We start from the raw sequence: 17,186 nt of genomic DNA on the forward strand, positions 1-17,186 counted from the left end.
CCTTGTATGCCTCACTTTTTCCTTTGTTTTTCTTCATGGCTCTTTTACTGTGTTACTTAATTTTTTTCTTTCTTTTCATCCATCTTTTTCTTCTTTCTACACCTCGTTCTTCTTCCTTATTTCCCATGACAAAATGTCTTTAATGTGAACCATGTACCCCGGACTAGATTAAACCAGAAGGGAAGAGTCCGTATTATTCCTGTAGACTCTGGGATGGGGTTTGATGAGTGGGAAACAAAGTACAAAGGGCGAGGCAAGCCTCAGCTGAGTGACTTCTTAGATGAAGATGAGAACAACATTATCCTTCGAATGGGAAGGACTGAGCCATCAACCATCCTGAGCCACCAAAATACTCATGAAAGTCGTTTTCTGCCGGCCACCTACCCTCGTAGCTATGATACGATTGATCGTAGGCGAAAGAAAAAGATTTGGGATCCTCGAGGTTTGCTTAAAACGGATGGAGACAAAACACGTGATGCGTATCCCTCTGACTCAGTATTGTTCCATGACAGAAGAGGGGAGATGTTTATGGAGCAGGTGAAACAGATGCAAGAAGAAGAAGAGCGAATGACTACTTGCCTGACGCCATACAAAGATGGGCTTCTCTATAAAACTAGAATGTGGGCCAAAAACGAACTTGATAGCACTTTAGAAAATTATGTTGCGTACAAGAAGCAAGAAGAAGCTCGGATACGGTCACGTTTCGATTTTGATCTTGCAGATTCCGATTCCCGTTGTGTAAGAGAGGATGACGCTATGGTTGATTTTCCAAAAGAGGATTTTCACCCAGAACACTCATGGCATTTAAAAGACAAGTATTCTTACTCCTATGATGCTATGGAGAATTGTCAGGGTTTTCGAGAAAAAAGATGTGGCAAAAACAGAAGTGGTGGCTGGATTGGTGAAGCAGTGCTTTCTCCAGTGGAAGAACCAAGTGATGAATATGTTGACCCCATGGATGAACTTCAATGTCTTGTTGAAACTGTCTCAGAATACCTGGCTGAAAAAGAAGAAGAAATCAGCAAGTACGGTTCCCTTCCAAAATCAAGTAAATCCAGACTTTCGTCTCAAGCTAGCATGAGAACAGATTCCCTTGGGGAGGATCCTAGTAGTTCGAAGGATAATAGAGGAGAAGACAACTCTAAGGCATCTTCAAATCAGGGCATTACAGGGGTGAAAAATGCAATGAGCTCCTTGTTCAGCAATCTCACCGACAAAGTTGGTGGAAGCCCTAAAGCAGATGTCGCCCCAGCACAACATACCAAGTCATCACAGTCTGGAATAACAAAGCTGTTCTCTTTTATTCCCAAATCTTCAAGTTCTGCGCCAGTTGCTGTTGTTTCTCCTGTAGAAACACCTCAAAATGTATTCACTAACTTGTCTTCTCAGCCATTGCAAGATGCCAAAACGCTAGTAAATCATTCTGTGTTGCATCCTCCCTCTTCGGATCCAAGTCATAGCAGAAAGGCCTGCGACCCTCAGAAGGCTCCTGAAAGTACAGTATTTGGAAAGTTGAATCCATTGAAACTTTTTTCAGGCGGTGAAATGGCAAATTCACCTGAAAAGACAGCAGCACAGTCAACTTTCCATCACAACATGCAAAAGAATGAGAGCTCACTTTTCAAAGATAAATTGGTGGCAAACAAAGAAGTCCACAGGATAGAGCATTTTGAGCATGTGTCATGGGAAAAACATGGGCAAAATATGGACGAAATTGAATGTGGAAAACATAAATTTACGAGTGTCAATCAAGAATTGGGGACATCTGTGGTTCCTGAACGGCCAAAGGATGTAAAACAAACAGAAAGCACCTTCTTTACCCCCTTCAAGAAGTCTTTGAGTTCATTGATCATGCCAACTGCGGGTGCCCCAATTCCACCTCATGGCCCACCACCAGTTGCGGTTTATCCAGTGTTCGGGCCATCAGACAATCCTGGAAAAGATCAATCCAATGAAACATCGTTCACTACAAAAGTCAAACCTTCATTCCTCTCCTCACAAAATGTTGCCGCTCCACCATGTACAAAAGCAGAAGGAAATTTGCGTTCAGGATTTTTGAAGTTTACATCCAGTGAAGATGTCCATTCTCCATCAACCACGCAAAACAGACAACCATCACAAAGAGACTTGACATCAACGGACGCCTGTGTTCCAAGGAAGCATGCTTCATCTGGCTCAGACAAAAACACTTGCCCACAACTCCAAAATACTGGCCCACACATGCAGGGGTGCTTACAACCAAACCCAAATGCACCTCTCCATAGGGAACAACATGCTTCCAAACAGCCTGAAACCCAAAGTTTTTTGACTGGTCTTTTTAAAGGTAGCTCTAATGAGGATGTGTCTGACCGAGGGTCTGGTCAACCTAAGCAAGGAGGACTTCTTTCTGGACTGCTTAAGTTTGGATCTACCACTGACTTGTCTGGTAATTCCCAACAGCATGGAGATCAACCATTAAAGAAAACAAATACTTCAGATATGCCTTATCAAACCACTCCACAGCAAGCTGCACAAACAACTCAAATGGGTGGCCTTTTTTCAGGGTTATTCAAATTTTCATCTGCTGATAATTTGACGCAAAGATCGCCCTCAGAAGCTGAAAGACAAGCAAACATTGTCAATCCACGTAAACCTGAACAAATGCATCCAGAGAGAGACGTGTTATCTGACTTGCTTAAATATAAGTCTTCTGACAGTATCTCTAACTCCCATATCATGAAAAGCAACATGGACCAACATGGAGACCAGCACAATCAGCATTCTTCTAGTCAAGTAACAAAAATCTCTATGCAACAGTCTTGTCAAGATTCCAGACGAAAGAATCACTCACAAGACACAAATAAATCAGGCATTCCCAGACAGCAAACTGTTCCTACACAGCAAGCACCATCCCGCCAAGGTGGCATCCTATCTGGTCTGTTTAAATTTACTTCAGCAGACAACATAGACTCACAGCGTTGTGAGTCAGAAAGCAGTTCCGGAAAATTAAACCGTGATGCAACGAGAGTTCAAAATATCACTACTGACAAACACAGCTCTCCTCAAAGTAGTTCAAATGAAAAAAATGCTCAAGGGAATCGACTTTTTGGATTATTCTCTTCCACAGAAGATGTTAGTCAAAGACTTCAAAGTTCTAAAGAATTCCAGCAACAGTTTGGAGGTCAATGTAACCAGACTACTCAAACAGAAATTGGCTCTTCGAGTCATTCTGATGGGCTCTCTGGTTTGATTAACAAGTTTTCAAAGAAGTCAGATGAAAAGACTTGCCAGACATCATCGAACCAATTAATGCATCGCAAAACAAGTTCAATATCTTCACAATGCGAAACACAGAAATATGCTGAAGAAAAGAATTCACAAGAGCATAAGGGAAGTGACCATGATTCAAAGCCAACCGTCCACCAAGGGTTTTTATCTGGTTTGCTGTCCAAAAGAATAGCTGAGGATTCAGTTCACTCTAAACTACCTGCAGTGGAAGAGAAGAAGCAATATAGTACAACCTTGACTAAATTGAAAAATGTGTACTCAGATTCTAACCTGGAATTAAAAAGCGACAGGGATTATAGAAATCCAGAGAAGAGCAGGCATGCGTTTATTAATGCCCCTGTTTCAATCGATGCTGAAAGTTTAGACTTAAGAGTCTCTGCTTCTTTGTCCCGTTCTTTTCAGAGTCATTCAGCGTACTCTTCCAGAAGTGTAGATAATTTATCTCAATTCCATCAACATCACTCAAGTTTGCATAATGCAACAAATGCTCCATTTCTTAGCCAAGCGAACATTTCTGTATTAAACGCAGACTTATATAAAGCCGGGAGCTCAACTTCCCTGTATGAGGCACCATCCAGAAGTCAGCTGTCACCTCATGGTTCAAGTTCTTCCTATGACGAAAACCAATGGATTCGTGGAAGTATCATCTGGCAACAGTTTCAGAATGGATATATGTATCAAAACTTCTTTGAAGAGAATCAAGAAAATCTCCAAAATGAAATAAATTTATTTACACTCAGCAGAAGTTACTCAAACAATCAACAATTGGCTTCCAGTGAAACAATGACAAGTGTGTTTGGTGATCAAGCACAATTAGAGTATCAGTGGGATGGAGACAGGATACCAAATGCCTTTCCCAAAAGAAGGTTGTGGAACAGTTACGAAGAGTTGAGACAAACAGAATATTCTGATGCAGATGGTGCTTTGAACCTATCAACGAAACCAGAGAGTGGAAGGTTTGGGAAGTGGCTGCCAGGTATTGATGGTAGCACATACAGCTTGAATGGAGTTTCGTACCATGAAGGTTATTATGAAGAACCCCCCCCAAGTCTGTCATATTCAGCCAACTGGCAACATGGAATTGAAAGTGCAGTCCCGAGTAATTTGCACGCGGGTGGTGTGGTGAATCAGAGTTCCAATTTCAATAAAAATACATTTCCTAATCACCTGTCAAATCCCAGTGTGGAGACAGACGACCAGCTATATCTTGAGGATGCAGAGTGGTACCAACAGTGGTTGACATTACTGGAACAAGGGATGTGGTGGCCAGCCGAAGATGGAGACTGTGGTTACTTTGTTTACACTGATCACGAGTACATATACGCCTTGCTTACAGATGCTGCCGGGGAATATGTCTATACTTGTGCCCCTGAAGGAGAACATTCAAAGATTGAACAGGAATTCCCCAGTGCTTTTCTTTACAATGACATGGTTTTAGTATGCGGCTTTAAAATTCCACTGTATAATGAAGATGAGCTTCTATGGTTGCCTGGACATGATCACAGTGATTCTCAACTTCTAAATGCACCATTAGATTTGTCTGCAGCTTATAGAAAAGGGAATCAGATCATGAATTTAAACCTTGAGCAGTTCTCACATATGTTTGAAAGCTCTTTTTTGACACAAGGCCAACAAGGCAGGGATTTAGCCTCGTACAGACTGAACAAAGTACGACTGGATGGTCAGCATCTTAGTTATGTCCAGGAGGATGACTCCAAATACATCATTGACCTTTCTTCTCAAAACAAAGACCAGATTGGGCCAAGCTGGAACAATCAGGAAGTGAAGGCTCTTCTCTCTCACAAGGTTGCAGTTTCCCTGAACTCTTCTCCAACTGCAAATCAACAAGTTCTTTACAGCTGTTACCGGCCTAGCCAGCGACGGCGTTCATCCACTGGTGTCACTGTGAAGCATGTTGATGATGTATCAGAAGCAGACTGGAGAAAGATGGTTTCTCCTGGGGAGCTACAACCTAATCGTAAAGCAAAGCTGTCTTCCATCTTATCAACATTTACTGATGCAAAATCACACAATAAAAATGTAGCTGTTAATAATCAAGCACATGATGATAAAGCAGAAAGAAGTCCAAAGAATATGATTTCTTCGGGTTTCCAAAGTCTGAAGTCAAAGTTTGCCAAAGAAGAAAATGCCACTGCAGGAAGTAACTTAGATAGCACCCACAACGAGGATGTAGTCAAAGCACCTTCAAGGAGTGGTAGAAGTTTGCCTACCGCTCCCACAGCTACACAAGATTCACACGCTGATATGCGGCCCCAAAAACCCAGGCTGTCTCGTCAGACAACTATGGCACAGCAACACCCTCCTTTAAACAAGCCTGATGTTAAAGAACCATTAGAACCAAAACATTCCATAAGTAGCCATGAACAATTGGGAATAACTGATAAGCCTTCTGCCCAACCACCAGACAAAAAACCCCCACCGCAAGCACAATCTGGCTTTATGGGCTTTTTAAAATCTGCTGTAGGAATTGAAGAGGCACAGATATTGCCTCAAACGACTCTTCCTCAAAATAAAAGTGGCAGCAGTATTTCCTTACCTGAAACGACTACTACATCTAACAAGGAAAACACAGGGGTGTCAAATATATTTGGCTCCATTACCAATCTTTTTAACACCACCGAACCAGAGAAGCCGACAGTAAAATCAGGCCCAAATGATACCTCATCATCATCCAGACCAAAAGGTATACAAAGACAAAAAACTATTTCCCAAACAGTTTGTCCTGGTAATGTGGATAGCCAAACTGGGAAAAGCTTGTCAGAGAAAGGGCTATCTGAGGACATTTTAAAGGAAAGGTCTAAAGCGGCGGATGGACTTTTTGGATTTTCAATAGGAGAAATGTTGGGTGGTGGAACAAAGACTGTTCATTCTGGAAATGCATCCCAAATGACCGCCCCACAAGAAGAATCTCTTGGTGGAAGTATTTTATCAATTTTTAGTGGGCCAGACCAACCACAAAATAAAAGTGATCCTCAGGGGTCGCAACAACCTGAGTCATTTAGCAAAAATGTATTGTCAATGTTTGGTGTGTCAAGTCCTTCTCAGGCCTCTCAGTCACCCAAATGTGCTACACCTGTCCAACCGCAAGATACTCAAAGGAACCAACAACCTTCTGGTTTTCTCTCCATGTTTGGTGGTACCAGCAATCAACAAAGCCAAACACAAACTGGATCGGTTCTCGGCGGAATCTTACCTGGCACTTCAAATCTATCTGAAAACCCTGTCAAAGGGCTTTTTTCCATGTTTAGCGAACCAAGCCATCCACAGTCACAGGCAAAACCCCAATCTCAACAGCAAAAAATACCCTCACATGCCCAGCCTCATGGAATACCTCAAGTACAAGGCAAGCCAAAGTCACAGATTCCAGAGCAGCAAACCCCATCTTTGTTTGGTGGAATATTGGGTGGCCTAAGCTCCTCTGAAGGCCAAGGCCAAAATCTGTTTTCCATGTTTGGCAGTTCCACTATGCCAAAAACGTCAGGGACTGGGGAAAGAGTGCCCACCACTTCAAGACCAACATCTGGTAAAGAAGCCTCCAAAAGTGTTTCTACCGAATTACAAGGGGAAATGCCAGTCTCAAATGTTTCTGGAAAGGAACCACCTGGCGGATCTTTAAATAACAGTGCCTCTCAAAAGGAATCTTCTTGTAGCCATACCGCTGTCTCCAGTGACTTATCAAGTGGAGTTTCTGAGACCCAAAGTGAGATCGACACAAATGCCAGCAATAATGAGCTGGTAGATCACAAATGTAAAGACACCACAGTCTTGAAAGGGACAAATGCAGACAGTGTTCCTCAAGCAACTAGAGTTGGAAATGAAACACCACCAAGGAAACCTGAGCTGTCTTCAGTATCAGAAAATGGTTCCAAGGGCTTGCTTTCATTATTTTCTGGGACAACCGTTCAACCCAGTGTCAATCAGACATGCTCAACAAACACATCTACAACTCAGAAGTCGGACAACAAGGGTCCCCAAGGTAAATCATTGTTCTCAGTTTTCGGGAGTTCTGCCTCTCAATCCGGTGCTCAAGTGGGAAGTTCTATGTTAGGCGCTGTCTTTGGAGGATCATCACAACAATCGGACACATCTCAGGCTAGCGGATCAATATTAGGCGGTTTATTTGGATCATCTGTGACACAGAATACGCCACAATCTGCACCTCCTAAGAGAGAAGGCCCTGCTCCTCAATCAGCAGGGCCTCAGACTGGTGCAGCATTACTTGGGGGCTTGTTCGGTGGAACATCCACCCAGTCCACTGGAAGTCAAGGTGGTGGTTCAATTTTAGGTGGCCTTTTTGGCGGGCAAGTTTCTTCAAACGTAACCCAAAGGTCAACTGGAACTTTCGGAGGAATATTAGGCGGCTCGGTTGCTCAATCATCAGGGACTCAAAATAGCAGTTCCTTATTGGGAGGAATTTTGGGCCGATCAACACCACAACAAACACCTGTAAATTCTGGTGTATCTGTCAAAAACAAAGAGTCATCAACAAGTGTGGTCTCATTGTTGGAAAAGCCTACTCCCCCTGTTGGACAAAACAGTAATAATAGCCCAGAATTAACTTCAGCTGTCTGTGACAATATTTTGTGTGGAGATGTTTCACCGAAGCCTAAACATTGTGCAGAAGATTCTACATCTGGTCAAGAAGCTGTCGTTGGTGGTTTGGAAATCCCAAGCAGAGAATGGACCTCATGTCATGCGAGTCTGACAACACCCAATCTTGAAGCGCACCTCCCCAAAACAGATGACAATTCTGTTGTTTTGGAATGTCAAGATCCTAGCGAGACAGTTGCATTGTCAGATACATTAGACACAAAGGGAATAGTGGAACAAACATCTGCTTGCAAAGAACGACTCATTAATCAATCCCATCAAGATGCCGTGGCTAACAATCAAGAAAAAACAGCCTTTCAATCTTTAACTGAGCCTGTTGTCAATGAGCAAGAGAAGCTTTTGGAGATCAACAAGAATTCAGCAGAGTCGGTTATTGGCCCTATTGCAACCCTTTCTAAACCAACTGGTGTTGGAACTGAAAGTTCACAGCAACAACAGAAAATCCGTAATTGTCAACTTGGGGAAAAAGCACAACAACCACCTTCTGGTCAGACAGGGACATCTCTACTGGGAGGTCTATTTGGTGGGTCCCACAGTCAGCCAGGCCCGTCCCAGACCGGCAGCTTGCTTGGAGGTTTATTTAAAGCACCAGAATCCCAACTAAATGCTCAAACAGCTGCATCAAGCACTGCAGGTTCAATATTAGGTGGAATGTTTGGCGGCGGATCAAGTCCAAAGTCTGCAGGCCCAGAAACTGCTGGATCCCTCCTCGGTGGGATGTTTGGAGGCAGACCTGCTGCTAGATCTCCGGGCTCTGAGACTGCTGGATCCCTTCTAGGCGGGATGTTCGGGTCATCTACAACATCACAAGCTGGTGGCTCTGTACTTGGAGGAATGTTTGGTGGTGTCACAGCTCAGGCTGCACAATCACAGACAGGAACTTCGATTTTAGGGGGCATAGGTGGGTCGTTGTTTGGGGGAATGGGCCCGATATCACAACCATCGGAATCCACTCCTGCAGAACGTATGCCAAAATCTGCTGAACCAGATCTCTCAAGTGCCTCATCAGAAGTAATTCCCTCAACCCCTGCGATTGCAGATTCGACTGTGAGAAACATTCCACCACAAATATCTGACAAAGCGCTTAGCAGTGGGAATAATGAAACTTCTACAACACTACCCATTTCTGTGGCAGATGGTACCTCCAGCAATCTGATCCCTAAAACAGAAACTGAAGGAGCAAAAGCATCTGTCTCTGCGGATAACCATATGATTAATAAAACTGACAAAGAAAGTACTGATCAAGAAAGGTCTGCTCCGCCAAACATTATTCTCCCGGTGGATCAATCGAGCACCAATTCCGAGCAGTCTCAAACAAAGTCTCTTTTTGGGTTCATGTCTGCCCCTGGTGATTCAGCAAAGTCTTTGGGGTCCTTGTTTTCAATGCCAGCAACCCCCTCTTCAGGACCTCAGAAAGATGCTGGAAGTTCCATCTTTTCAGGATTAAAAACATTCTCTGGTGGACTATTTCCAGAAGAAAAGCTGGGAAATGCTGGGAAGCCGGAGATGGTGTCCGCTTCAATATTAGGGACAAAACTAAGTTTCCCTTGGCAAGCTGAACCACCTAAACAACAACAAATGTCGCAAACGGTAACATCACAGCCCAAAACTGCCATCAAGCCTGGAAGTGATCAAATTGCTCCTGTGCAAAGTATCTCTACATCTGATTCTCAAAAAACAAATTCGGTAGGTTCCCCAGGTGGCTTAGATTCCCCCCAGATACAAACAGATTACGTTCTTGAAGTAGATCTGCCAGCACCCTTGACCCCAAAAGAGAAGGAAACTGTTGTAGAGACCACCCCTTCTACAGGTTCTACCTCTGAAGTGCAGCTGGACAAGCAGTCCAAGATGGATCATTTGAATGCAAAAAGGCCAGTAAAAGCATAATAAATGGTGTCTTCCAACACCATTTATTATGCATTGACTTGGAAATTTCCTCCTTTCCTGTCCAGCTCTACAACCCCTCACCTCTAGTTGACTTAGAGCTGAGACCTTTTGTCATGTGATTGTGGTCATGTGAATGTGGACCCTGGTTTTACATCTTTTTTTTTTCTCCTGATTAGATACTAGATCTTGTTCAATGTACAAGTCAAATTCCTGGCTAATTCTTTGAACAGTAGTTTACCCCTTTTGTCAATGATTACCTCCAAGTAGCTCCATATTTTAGGCTGCATGTGTGCTGGTCATTTACTGCAAATATTAATCTCCCACAATATGTTATTTACATGCACAATTAAAAATAGTTTGAGCTAAAAATATGAGGGATGTGGCCGTGCGATTGGTGAATGTCGATCACTGCCTGTCAATGCCTATCACAAAAATCGGTCTCGTGTGCCAAGGGGCGTTCTGATGAAGACCCTCAAGTTGTGATACGTCCGCTCCTCCTTACATACCTACTTGCTGCTCACTCGGCAGCAGCATGTATGCTGTGGAGGTTTGAGGTTGGAGTCTGTTTGAGCTTCACCAAACTGAATTACCAGATGGAATTTCATGCTTCACCAATGGTTTCACCCGATCGAATTTAATGCAGTTCGCTTCTGAGAGAATCCTTTTTTTTTTTCAATTTTTTTCCTCCCTGAAGAGGTATATAAAAGCATGTGTAAAAGCATGGCTGAATTAAAATAATTTAATGGTTCATTTTTTTCACCTCATGAACACAGAAGATCTCATAATTTTGATTAAAAATTCATAGTCAGTCTAAGTGATTGATATCGGTGGTGATCGGCACTCTGGCTGATTGGTGTTGGTCATCGGCAGCATCCCTAAAAAAAAATCCCGAATTCAAATGTTAAATTTTTTTTTTAATACATTCAGTGTACAAATCAACACATTAATTAGCAATGTTCTTATAGAGCTTAGTGACATCATACGTTCTAATAAGCAATTTTATTTTTTGTGAATAGTTGGGGAAAAATAATAAAAAATAGTTCTGTTTCAATTAAATCCATAAGCTTGCCTTGAACCTTGTCATTGCCAACGAGTGTGTTGTTTTTCAATGTGTCCCACCTGTAGTCTGCATGTATGTACTGACTAACTTTCCCGTCTTCTTTTGAATTTATAGTCCTGTGGTGAGTAGTTGCTTTGGGTCATCAGGAAATCTGAGTCAGACCAGCTCCCAGTTAAATGAGACCGGCCAGGAGAGCACTGCGGGGTCTGAACTCGAGGAGTCTTCCCATTCATACCATAGTGCAGGTTCTCACCCACCTGCAAATGTGGTATCCGGTTTTAATGGTCACTCTTCCACAAGTCGACAAACTCCAGTGAACGAGAAGGCTGGGAAAGACGATGAGGCCAAGGCTGACACTCCAGCCGAGAGTGGATTTACTAAACTCCAACGGTTAAGTATTTTAAAAAATCTACCAGATGCTGTTAAAGGTTAATGATAACTGGTTGACTAAACTTGTACATGCTGTTTTAAATCCACTAATCCAGGTTTCGTGATGACGGGCCTCCGTTGCCTTTCACTGCGTCGAGAGTACGGTGGCTCAAGGCTATCAATAAAGTCAGGGTCCAGCTGCGAGAGGTAGGCTGTCATTTCGCTGTTTAACTTCCCAGTCCTTTCATTGTTGTTGAGTTTAACCTCTCTTTTTCAGTCATAAACTTGAACGAACGCTAATAATCAGAATTACCTTGATTACTGGCATTACTCCCCTAAAAAGTTACCAAACTGCTTTGCAATTTGATTTTAAATGTAGCCAAGATAGATTCCTACATACTTTGTTAGTAACGTTCAGCAGCAGCTGTCAACTGCTGTAACCGACATCTCAGTGTTAAAAAGTACGGTGCATGGATGGATGCAAATCATTTTTTTTGTTGTCTGTTTCATGTTGATTCAATCTCCAATTCATTTATATAAAAGTCTAGTCATGAATTCACAGATAATCAGAAATCCATAGCCAGTTGGGGTACAAAATATATATATATATAATTTCCCATATCTTCCTTTATTTCGATTTTGCTCAGCTCAATACATTTAACCAAAACAAATTTTCTTTTTCTTTTTTAATTTGGATCAACACCTGGTTTCAGGAATTGATAGTTTATGCTCTGCATGTACATGACTCTGTGTACTTAAAATTAGGGGTGTGAATCTTACCCTCTCATGATTCGATTCCAATATTTGGAGTGAATATTTGGAGCTCGATTTAAAGTCAATTTTTGCAGACAGAATGACAGACTTAGACATTCAAGTTTCTTTTTCCCATTTATTATGTTTAAAACATTTTTCCATGCTTAACATAAATGCAACCTCACACACTGCTTGAGTAACTAAATATAAGTTCCTCTTTGCTTTGAAATAACATCAGTTACACATCCGTCCTTCAAATTCTAAGGAAAGTGCCTTTACTGGTTTACTAGTCTCATGGTAAAGCTGTTGCACAGCTGTCTCAGTGAGGAACTTACGGTCTCCACTCCCTGTGAAGCACAGCAGCTGAGTTCTGTCTGTGGTCTCCGGGTGAGGCCTCGCAGTGCTGCATTGCCAGGTCCCTTGGTCTTAGTCTTGCACCCTTGCACAATTTATGCGTTGTGTCTAGCACTGTGAATCCTGGTACTTGGTAGCCAAAAATGACGCCGAACGCTAGACTTCAGCAAAGATGGAGCTGGTAAAGCAAGCTATTCTGCCATCAAATGAACAAATGAGAATCGTGATTTTTATGTGAATAGATTTTTTTGGCACACCTGTACTGTACATATATGCATGGAGGTTTTGCACAGTGTTTTTCTATGGTTCACAATAAATGTTGATATAATGTAAGTGTTATTGTTCGACTATCATTTTGTTGTGTTTTTATTGCACAGCCGTGACCCCTGCAGTGCTAACAGAATTACCTCCAGGGACCTGCTGGGTTCCATGAATGGAGCCATGATTAGCTATTCACGGACCTTCCTTTGACCTGTCACACCGCCACAATAGCAAGCTGTGAACTTTAGAATGGTTTCATTTTAGACCTAAAATCACACAAAGTTCTTGACTCATTTTGCCATTGATTTGAAGCCTGCCCGACTCTGAGCATTGCATGACTGACTTCATGACTTCATGGCTATCATGACTTTCATTTCATCATCCTCGTCCTCTTCCATCAAATTTTTTATCCATTATCTTTTTTGGAGTTTTTTTTCTTAAATCCATGTATCTTTTGGGGAGTATTTTGTATTGTGGTCCTTAACTTGACCATAAAACCTTAACCTTCTTGGTCCATCTGTAAAGGAGGCACTCTCATTTGGCTTACCAGGTAGTTCTGGTAATTTGATCTCTCTGGATTTAAATGGTAACAGATTCAATATAAGAGTAGATGGGAGCTGTCCTTGTTCCTATGACAGAAGATAATGATAACATTGAGGAAGACAATGTAACTAGTGGAAGAACCTAAATGCATTAGAATTGGTTGTTAACATGTCAAGCAACACCATTGAGCACTGTTCTGTATGTGTTGCCACTCTCAGAGCAAAAATGCAATAACATATGTCCCTGGGATTTTATGACTGAACACAAATGGTTTCTTGCCTTGAATAGATATTGAATTTAAAGTCTTACTTTTCAGTATATATTGCAGTTTCTGGTTTTCTTGCATTCAAGTAAAAATACATCTGTGTTAGTGTATGGAAATGTGGGCTGACGGCAAAAGAGAGGAGGTGAGAGAGGAGAGCAGGGGGCGGGACAACTCTTGATCCATAAGTGATGTGTGAATGAGGTCTGTTGCAGTATCGCCACATCATTGGTATAGATCAGCCATTTGTGTCGTTTCATTACATGCACTCCTTCATTGAGGTAATTTAGTGTCATTATTTTATAGACAAATCGGTGAATCATTGGCGCTGACTTTGCTTTGTTGTTGGTATGTTTTTCCCTAAAAAGGTAAGAATTATGTTATTTTGCATTTTGTCAACTTAGTCTCTTTACACTTATCTAGTTTAACATCGAGCATGTCATTTGGCTTATTTTTCACCTTGTTAAATATTAGTACATAGAAAAATGTCCCTGCCAGTAACACAGCAGATAAAGCTCTGTGTTTTACTCTCAGTATTTTCTCAGCATTTTTCCCTTTGTTTTAAGCGTTTTATTTTCAGTTTAAAATTTGTTAATTTTAATTATATTCCAAAACGAAACAAGTCATATTTGTAACATCTATATTCTATGATTTGATTTGCAATAAACCGATCCAGCTGACATACTGTAAACATATGACAAATTCTATAAAATACTGAAAAGAGATTTCTTGTCTTCACTGCACTGCTACTATAACAACGTCTGTAACTTCAACTTCAATAGGGATGAGATCACTTGGCACATAATAGCTTTCTAGTGTTAAAATTGAGGATTCCTCTCAATCACTGCCAGTGGCTTCCTTTCTCCATTTTCCATCAATTACACTGTTATTAAGTTATTGAATCGCGCATTAATTTTATGGCCTTAAAAAAAGATTCTAGAATGAACAATCTTTTGGATTATCCAGACACTGGTGCAACTGTACAAAATACAGGACTTGATGGTGACATTGACAGGGGGAGTGTTGAGAATGGCTCACAGAACAGTGTGGGAATTATTCAGAAGGAGCCAAGGGGGACTGACAAAATTGAGGAGGACTTTTCAGACCTACTTTCAGACACAAGGCAGACACTCGCATCTATCCGGGCATCAATGGCTGATTTATCTTCCTGTATAGATGAATTCCTGAGTGTAATTTACTGCAAGGGTTCACCCGTTTCTCAAGTGTCAAATTGCAGAAGAGAAAATTTAGGGAGACAGGATGCCCTGAAGTCACTTGATAAAGTGGATTCAACCCTAGAGGTAGAGGAGATAGAAAGAGGATATGCAGAATCTCCTCGATCACTCAGGACATGGAGCACCCTACTGCCGGATGACGCAACATACCAGGACAATCCATTTTGGTGCTCTCGAGTGCAAATTCTTGGCCACCAGAAGTCTTGTTTTCGGCACAATCCACAAGGCTCTCGGAGGCATTTAAAAGAGGTTCGGAATCAGTTGTCTGATGTTGAAGCTCGTGTCAGCTGGCAGCCCGAATTTCCATACAACAACGATTATGTATCAAGGCAAACAGCAATTCGCACAAATAGTAGAGAACAACCAAGTACTTTGGTTGCAAATTGGAATGCTTGCACCACTGACCAAAGGCTTGTACAGTGTCACTGCAATGGTTTCAACCATCTCTCATTGCCCTCTGGACGTCCCAGCCCTCTGTTCAGTTCCTTGCCTTTAGCCAAACTAGGTCTCAACATTGACCACCATGACGAAGATCATTCGGAGTGCAATGTTCTTGCTGACGGTGACTTTTTACCTGGAGGAATAAAGGATGAATGTTTGAATTCAGTGAGCAGTGAACCATCCAGAAGCCCTAGTTGCTCCAGTGTTCTGTCAATAGGCAGTGAACATGGATGTATTGGGACTCATTCATCGAGTGATGACTATCCATCCTCCAGCTACACCTATGATTTGGGATCTTCTGAAACTTTGGGCAGTGGGTGGAAACGCTGGAGCATTTCCAGTGTTGTGTCAAGGGATTGTTTCTCGATTGATTCTTCAGAATTCAGGTATGAAAGCACAGCCACTTCTGCCTTACCAAAAACTGCGCTTTCATTTCGATCCACTTTGAGAGGAGCCTTAAAAAATGAAGAAAACAACACAACAGATTTTGGAAATGTAGAGTCCAACAGGGATATTAGCCTGATTGAGAACGAGTCGGAGTTTGTCACTCCAGCTGGAGATGGTGAGCCTTCTCTCCATCAGAAGTTTGGATCATCATTGGGCTGCTTTTCTTCCCACGAATATCCAAATGAAAGATCTCCATCTACCACTTTGAAGTATGTACCTGCAAATAATCTTCAGGGAGAGTGCAGCAAGGATCATGAGCCCCACAACCTGCTACAACAATGTCCTGCAATACTGCATGACCACCAAAGTTTAGCACCTGGAACACATGAGTCGCAACTAAATACAATCCAAAAACACCACGACAATGAAGGGGAAGTCATAGAAATGCCGCATGACATTGGTCACAAAGAACGCATTGCAAGATTTCAACGCATTTTGAGAGAAAAAAGGCAGACACTGAATAAACGTTCTCAGCACTCCATTCTTGGATCTCTTGGGTCCCATGGCTCAGAAGGATCACAGGCATCCCGATGTCACGATGAATGCATCACAGGTATTTGATTTTTTATCTATATTTATCCATCTATAATACAATATAGTACAAAATAAATTGAAAATCACACAGATTTAATGTACAGTAGCAGCTTCATTACTCAGATTTTGTCAAGAAAAAGAAATTGTCTTTTCTTTCAACAGTTCAATGTACTTTTGCTGTACCCGTGGTTTGATAATGTTTTTTGTCATTACAGTGATCTGGAGTGAAGAAAATCAGGTTGCTGGAAGTTGTTATTATTGTTATTATGATTATTATCTTTTATTTGTGATTGACTTCATTCATAATGGCTGTTTGGTTGTTTTGCTTATTTCACTGCTTGTTTTTGTTACTGCCATATGATTTTTGGTCGCGTCCCCAGCATGCAAAGGGCTTTGTATTCCTCCCACCATTTTCTTTTAGCTTTTATGGTGAGTTTATGTTGTTGTGTGTCCTGGGTTTCATTGATCCTTCAGGATCTTGTTTTCATACTCAAGGTTTAGACTTGTTAAAATACACAATTTATCCTCCATGTTTTGAAATGATATCCCTCGAGGAAATATAAAATACTTTTACAGTGGTTCCCAGTTCATTTCTATGTTATTGTTGATGATCTCAAAATATGCCCTTTATATAAAATATCAATTGTGTGCATCATAAACCAGAGTGGTTAAACTCAACAATACAATTTCCCAATTCATTTGTCAGCGCGTGCCTTAAATATACTTATGTTGCCTCTGTAAAAACACTGCAGGTTAGAGATGAAGAAACCACTGTACGACATGCCTGGATCAAGACAAGGTGAGTGTTTTCAGTCAGGTACTTTAATTACTCATAGTGTTGTAGAAGAAGACGCATTTGGCTTTTTTACATTTTATATTTTTTCATAGTGATGGATCAGGTCTATATGGAATTGACAGCATGCCAGACCTGCGTAAAAAGAGGCCCATCCCCTTGGTCAGCGATGTGGTCAGTATAACTTTCTCTTTGGAGATTCCTTTGTCTTTGTATGTGTTTTTTTTTTACTGTGAAGGGAATTGTACAGACGAAAATGTGAGCAATAATTTGAGACAGTTAAAATTTCAGATTGCTAATCTTTTTCTCCCTCCTTTCTTAAACCCAAAACTGTTCTCCACAACTCTC

The 17,186-nt window shown here is 41.6% G+C and overlaps 1 protein-coding gene across 21 annotated transcripts in view; it reads left to right on the forward strand.

Moving 5' to 3' along the window:
• Positions 1-17,186, forward strand: part of LOC128770004 (protein unc-13 homolog B-like) — a 45,027-nt gene that overhangs the window by 15,225 nt on the left and 12,616 nt on the right. For 19 of the 21 annotated variants that reach the window (XM_053884242.1, XM_053884757.1, XM_053884485.1 and 16 more), the window contains 5 exons: positions 168-9,770; positions 10,961-11,236; positions 11,332-11,422; positions 16,798-16,844; positions 16,934-17,012. In XM_053884242.1, the coding sequence (XP_053740217.1) occupies positions 168-9,770; positions 10,961-11,236; positions 11,332-11,422; positions 16,798-16,844; positions 16,934-17,012 (10,096 nt within the window). The remainder of the gene's footprint in view (positions 1-167; positions 9,771-10,960; positions 11,237-11,331; positions 11,423-16,797; positions 16,845-16,933; positions 17,013-17,186) is intronic. The other 2 variants (XM_053885719.1, XM_053885892.1) reach the window with 1 other exon arrangement.

The sequence above is a fragment of the Synchiropus splendidus genome, chromosome 1, assembly GCF_027744825.2.
Source record: "Synchiropus splendidus isolate RoL2022-P1 chromosome 1, RoL_Sspl_1.0, whole genome shotgun sequence".
In the NCBI taxonomy this organism is placed as follows: Eukaryota; Metazoa; Chordata; class Actinopteri; order Syngnathiformes; family Callionymidae; genus Synchiropus; species Synchiropus splendidus.